Source organism: Lycium ferocissimum, chromosome 3 (genome assembly GCF_029784015.1).
Source record: "Lycium ferocissimum isolate CSIRO_LF1 chromosome 3, AGI_CSIRO_Lferr_CH_V1, whole genome shotgun sequence".
Taxonomy (NCBI): domain Eukaryota; kingdom Viridiplantae; phylum Streptophyta; class Magnoliopsida; order Solanales; family Solanaceae; genus Lycium; species Lycium ferocissimum.
This window is the reverse complement of record NC_081344.1, coordinates 37,837,962-37,844,674: the sequence shown is the minus strand read 5'-3', so window position 1 is coordinate 37,844,674 and position 6,713 is coordinate 37,837,962. Positions and strand designations below refer to the sequence as shown.

The following is a 6,713-nucleotide window of genomic DNA, read 5'->3' as shown; positions in this document are numbered from 1 at the left end:
CACTAGATTCTTAATCAAATATTTATAGATATTTAATGAATATCTTAATAGACATATAGTTAATCAAATATTTATAAATATTTAATAAATATCTTAATAGACATATAGTCTCAACAGTTCTCATGATGAACCCGCACACAATATATTGGATCCGCTCAAAGGTCACGAAGTGAAGGAGATTCAATGCTATTTGAGTGTAATCATATTTGACAGGCATTACAATTGCTTTAGTTGATCAGTACAAATTAATGGAGTATTTTCTCCATTAAAACATATATAGTTTTTTGACATGCTGGTTTAATGGCCGAACTAAGGAGGCTACATATCATACCTCAAGGGTGAATCAATATAAAAGTGGCAATACAATCAGTTTTTTTTGTTTTTTTTTTTTTTTTTTTTTTTTTTTTTTTTAACTTATTTTCATTTTCTATCTATGCTAATTTATGAATTCTTTTTTGTATGAATATTAGAGTAGATGGTCATGACCTCATAATATATTTTATGTCTTTCACGCATATTGTGATGAAGAATCACTAAGGTTATTATGATAATTGTCTTTTATAAAAAATAAAATTGGTTCATTATATACAATTTAGTAACAAGTGTGGAAATATGTGGGAAATTATCTTTAAGGCGGTAAGAACATGAATTAGATTTAAGTACTTGAAAATATTCTTGAAATTATAAAAATGATATATATGAAGTACTTCATTTGAATGAGTTAAATTTATACTTGAAAGTTGTTATAACAATCTTGAGATACAACGATAACATTTTTAAAAATTAGTTAATTTATTTTTTAGTCTTATCAAAGATTTAGAGACCTTTTATACGCACTAGATGTGTCTTCTAACGAGAAGTATGTAACATTAATGCTTTAGGTATTATAATTTCCAGATTTAGAGTTGCCCACGAATATGGTAATTGAACTATATAAATATATTTGGCAAAATTGTATCCTATATGGCAGGGCATACACGCGCAACGCCCGTATCGAGAAACTAGTTATTATAAAAGCACGAATATAAATGTTGGTTAATCAAAATATCCTTTAACTATTGAACGACTTTTATGTCCTTAAAATATATTTCATATGAGATAATATTGTAATTTAAAACTTATACTAATATTAATTTGTGTGCACCGGAAGTCTAATAACAATCAAGTTCAGTCGGACATTGAAATACAATTTTGAAAGGATAGAATTGGAGTTGGATAAAGATTAAGAATTATTGAACAAGACTAATTCACTTTTATTAGTATAGTAAAAGATCTGAGCAATTATGTCGGCACGAGTTAGGATTATAGTAAAACTAAAGAGATGTATTGAGATTGAATGCCATCGAGGAATCCAAGTATACAACGGAAACTTTTTGCACTTTGGGTTATAAATCTTATTTGGTCCATAAGTTCGATTTTTTAATTAATGGCATGGCTTATTGGCTTTAAATATTTGTTTAAACAAAGTAATGTAATTACAAATAATATTATCTAATTAACATCTTCTTGTTACTATTGGATATTGGGATTGACAGAAAATAACGTGTTCTTAAAATTTTAATTTAATTTTGTTTATTAACAATTTTCAACACTTTTATAGTTGTGAATAACAATAAATAAATATGATTACATAACCCCTAATATTGGATTATAGTATCGCAACGGGTTTTCCTTGCCGGGGGGGGGGGAGGGAGGAGAAAAAGCTATATATCAATAACATCATTTTTTTTTTTAAAAAAATGGATATAATCTTATATTATAGTACTCTCTCCGTCCCAAAAAGATTATCTTCCTTTCTATTTTGGTCTGTTCCAAAAAGATTGGAACCTTTCTATATTTAGAAACAATTTTTCTTTATGAGATGATTTGCGTACCACACAAATATCTAAGGCTTGTTTTGGATCACACATTTTAAAAATCTTCCTTTATTTCTTAAATTTTGTGCTAAGTCAAATAAAGACAATCTTTTTGAGATGGAGGGAGTAATATTTTTGTACCTCATAAAAGAAAATATATATATATATATATATATATATATATATATATATATATAATTATTTTTTGCATAATCGAGATTGACAGGAAATATGGTGCAAAGCACGATTATAAAGACTAGCATTTAAATAAAAGACCCAATTAGAATAAATACTTGAAATAAAGAATTTCACAAATATCTTTTAAAATGAAAAGTAGATGCGTGCATCATTTCATCCCAAATTTTCTTCCCAAAGAGACTAGAAATTAGAAATATAGTTTGTTCCTCACAAAATTCCTTTTCTGGCCTCTAAGCTTGTACGTCTTGTTCCATCTGTGGAAGATTGAGTTCAGATCAAATTCATCTCATAATACGGTAAAAGCTCTAACTTATACACCATCAATCTAACTTCTGCCTTCTTTTCTTTATTCTCACAATAATGGAGTTGAAGGATTCTTTTGGCAAATTTTTCTTCTGGATTCTTTTCTTTTTCTTATTTTGGATTTTCCGTGGTGAAGGTGAAATCTTTTTATATTTTTTAATATGAATCTTGTGAAAGAATTTAGATTGATGTATAAATGGAGGGAGTTAGCTCCTGAACTTTGTTAGTCTAAGCAAGGCACTATGTATAATATTGTTATTAGTTTTTTAGATGGATCTTATGCCCATTTGACATGGGTCTGTCAAAATAATTGAAGAGCATGTGTAATATGTTTAGAAATCTATACCTACATGACGGGTTGATTTCTCTGACGGTGACTCAACTAATAGTTATTATCTCAGAAAGTTAACAAAGAGATTTCTGATATTAGTTGAGAGCTACTTTGCTTTTCACACCCTTTAGGATCTTACAAGCTTGTGCCTTTTACGTCATAGCAGTATGTTTTTCTTCATTTTATCTATGAAATACACTAAAAGATTGTAGAAGAGTGTTAGTTCATGAACTTGTTGGCAGAGTTGATACTCTGTTAATGGCTGAGTTAGTGTTCTTGTATATTTTATTGATACCTCGCAAGCAGGGGTGGATCTAGGGCCCAGTGAGGGTGTTCACCCGAACACCCTCGGCAAAATATTACACTATATATATAAGAAATTTTTGTATTATTTATGTACATATATAGATTTTGAATACTCAAAAAATAAGAGTAGGAGTTGGTTCAGTGTTTTAGGGGTTCAAATTTTACCTTGAGGTTCCAAGTTCAAACCCTAGGTATTACATTTTTATTTTTCGAACCCCTTCAGTGAAAATCTTAGATCCGCCACCGCTCGCAAGTGTCGAATCGTCACCAATAGACAGTGAGAAAGGCAATCGCAGAAGGGGCAATAAATAGCCTTCACTGCGTATCTGCATTAACTTACGCTGAAGATTCTTGGTTATATAAAGACCTCGGTACCTTACAGTTGAAAAAGCAATGAGGACATTGTTAAATTGCCAAATTGTCATTCTTTACTCTGGCATTGAATTGAGATGAGCTAGCAGTGTATCTACTCCAATTTCCAGCCCCAAAACAAAGTATCTCGAGAAGTCCACTTTCTTTTTTATCAAATCAGAAGTCTACTTTCTCTTTCATAATCTAAGAAGAAATGTTCTGAGGCACAAATTGCAAATAGTCCATGACATATAGTGTACACCTGGCAGATGCCTCCCATTGAGGTGTTTGTGCCATTAGACTTCTGCCCGATGATCGTCTCGGGGTATTTAGTGCTTGTCTTGCATAGGAACAAGCCTGAGGCAAGTCTCAGCTTTGCCTTTTAAAACATCAATTATGAGTGTTCAGTTCATTTTTAATAACAACAACAACAATAACATACCCAGTGTAATTCCACAAGTGGGGTCTGGGGAGGGTAGTGTGTATGCAGACCTTACCGCTACCTCGGGAGGTAGAGAGGTTGTTCCGATAGACCCTCGGCTTGAGGAAAACATCTCAAAGCAGTTCGAGAAAAGAATTCATTTTTAATAACATTTAGCTTTTTTGTTTCCTATTTATCTGGGGATGTTTATGGCATTAAACTTCTTGAGCCGCAAGGGTCTATGGGGAACAACCTCTCTAACCCACAAAAGGTAGGGGTAAGGTCTGTGTTCACCCACCCTCCCAACACCCCACTTGTGGGAATATACTGGGGATGTTGCTGTTGTTGCTTATTGCATTAAACTAGTTTTGATTGTCAAAATTAACTATTCAAGCATATAATGCTTCTCTTCAGATGGCCTATATGGCTGTTCATGTTTCCTGCATCCAATGGTTTGATGAAAAGGGAAAAGCAGTGGCCGTCAAGGTCAGAGATGAGACACGACCAATTTGTGGTCAATCAGAAGATTACATTCCTCAAGACTCCAGGGACTTATCTATTTGTTAGTATCCAAGAGAATATAACTAAATTTGTATGCTGAACTTAAACAATTATAGACTTTGAATACCTTTGATCAGCTATGTGTGGATGATAGGACCTTTAACTATAGTACCCACGAGCAACTTTAGGGATTAGGCTCTTATGGTTCTAAAATTAGAGGTTTTAACTATAAATGTCATTTACGTGGTCAAAGAATGCTATAGGAAGCAAGTCTGTGGCAGAAATAGAGAAGGAGAAGAAAGAAGAGGAGTTGGGCTCTTTCTAGATGTCATTGTGGCAAATATAAGGTTAGAACTCTTACAAAAACCGAGATTTGCAAGGGTGTAAAGCGGCTCAGCCCTTCTAGCCGAACTTCTACTTTGAAAGGCACGGTCTTCTTTTTTTTTTATAGTGAAGTATGGTTAGAAACTGAATTGTTATGGTTCTAATATGAGATTATTGATAGTGTTGTTTTAAACAGCCTAAAAGATGTATAAAAGATGCATAAAAGATGCATAGTGAGCGAGTCTAATGACAGAGATGGGAAGAAGAAAAAAGACATTTTAAGCTCTTTCCAGATGTAACTGGCCAAAAATATTGGGAGAAAAAGTTCTTTCATTCTTCTGTACTCCTGCTAAGATAGACCTGCCATATACTCAACATACTTACTGTGTTAACTTGCTAATAAATTGATTCTATCTCCATGGGTTTTTCTTTTTCGCTTAATCAAGGTCTCACTAATGAAAAAAGGAGTCTAATGACAGAAATGGGAAGAAGAAAAAAGAAGAAGATTTAAGCTCTTTCCAAATGAAATTGGCTGAATATAGGGAGGGAAGTTCTCACCAATTACTTAACTATACTCCTAGTAGTCACATAGAGCTGAAAAAGATAAACCTGCCATATACATAAATTAGTTACTGTGCTAATAAATTGATTCTCTCTCCTGAGTTCTACTTTTGGACTTCTCAAGGTCTTTCTTATGATATTTCCAACTGAAATCTATTTCAATAGTTGTTCAGAAATGTTGTAAATTGTAGTCTGTAACATGAATATGGAAAATATTAGTTCCACCAAATGCAGTTTCTATTTTCCTTGGGCAGGTTCCAGTCCATTATTGCATAGCTGTGGATTTAGTATCTACGTATCCTTTCAGAGAAACATAAGCACCTGAAGAATCTGATGTCTTGAGTGTTAAAGAAAAAGCCAGTAAAAGATTTACTTGGAAGATTCTAACTGTGTTCAGATTCTAGGGACTACTTATTCAAGTCATGGTGGTTCCTTTCTTTTTTAATCTTTCTGTTCTTTGAATCAAGTTCTGCCTTGTAAATGATTGTACAATTTCTGTTCTTTCAGTCCAAAGCAGAGTGGCAAAACAGTGGCAAACTTCCTTTCTTGTCAGTCGCCCTGAAACTGCAATGGGAGCCTCCAGTGTACCAAGGCTATCTGGGATGCAGAAGCAAGTGCTTGCTCTATATAGGGGATTCTTAAGAGCAGCCCGCTCCAAGCCTGCTGAAGAGAGGAGGCAAATTGAGTCACTTGTATCAGCTGAGTTCCACAAAAATTCTAAGCAAGTTGACCGTAAGAACTTTATTTATATTGAATACTTACTTCGTCGTGGTAAGAAACAACTTGATCAGCTCAAGAGCCCTGATATTGTTGGATTGTCGTCCTTAAGTGTTGATTCTTCACAAACAAGGAATTCATCCTCCTAGATTTTGTACGAAATACACTCCTTTTGAACTTTACTGGAGTTGGTTGATTATACAATCTCTTGTGCTGGGACTAGCATAGGGCATTTGAATGCCAATATTTACTAACTCATATACTAGGGTTCAGAAACATTTGTATGGTGCGAGAGTCGTAATTGCTGTAAAAACAATTTAATGACTGGCAATGGCCCTCATCTGGAAAAAGAGACGGGTAGATGGTTTTGTAACCACAGAAAAACCATCTTTGGCTGATGTCGATGCATTTCGTTTTGGCTCTCTTCAATAAGAATCTTGGTTTTTACGGTAATAAGATTTGGCAGCCTCTACAACATTAATAAATTCATTTGCTGCTTGTTCCTGTGGAAGTTACATGAACGCTTATGTTGCACGGCACAATGATTAAAGGATTTTAATCTTAGATGGCAATTACCTTTTCTTCAACAGAAATGCAAGCTAAGCGTGATATGGACAGTGTAAAAATTCTTTAGAAAAATGTTACAGATTATTACCTATGCTTGAATGGTAGTGGTTGTATTAGCGGTTACATATGCGCGTAATATTTGATCATTCTAGTCACATTAGTTGCTACTTGCTAATGTGTAGTTAGGGACCAGATATGAACATAAAACAGTGACTTTGAAGTATTAATTCAAGGGACTTTTACCTTGAGATGCAAAAATTAGGCCCTAATTACCTGC

The 6,713-nt window shown here is 33.6% G+C and overlaps 1 protein-coding gene across 5 annotated transcripts; it reads left to right on the top strand.

The window, feature by feature from the left end:
• Positions 1–2,173: 2,173 nt before the first annotated feature.
• On the top strand, positions 2,174–6,358 carry LOC132050210 (succinate dehydrogenase assembly factor 1, mitochondrial). 5 transcript variants are annotated; one of them, XM_059441346.1, is made up of 3 exons: positions 2,174–2,350; positions 5,407–5,571; positions 5,660–6,358. In XM_059441346.1, the coding sequence occupies exon 3, from the start codon at positions 5,722–5,724 to the stop codon at positions 6,016–6,018; it is 297 nt and encodes a 98-aa protein (XP_059297329.1). In that variant the 5' UTR covers positions 2,174–2,350; positions 5,407–5,571; positions 5,660–5,721; the 3' UTR covers positions 6,019–6,358. The 5 variants fall into 5 exon arrangements, with proteins under 5 accessions (XP_059297329.1, XP_059297327.1, XP_059297328.1 ...); XM_059441344.1 differs by having other exon boundaries at positions 5,407–5,577; XM_059441345.1 differs by lacking the exon at positions 5,407–5,571 and adding an exon at positions 4,521–4,693.
• Positions 6,359–6,713: the final 355 nt, after the last annotated feature.

Bases quoted from the DNA above. Each gene is read 5' to 3' on its own strand.
- LOC132050210 (XM_059441341.1), top strand. From the start codon at position 4,181: ATGGCCTATATGGCTGTTCATGTTTCCTGCATCCAATGGTTTGATGAA. The intron at 4,329-5,659 runs GTTAGTATCCAA...CTGTTCTTTCAG, and splicing joins CTCCAGGGACTTATCTATTT to TCCAAAGCAGAGTGGCAAAA.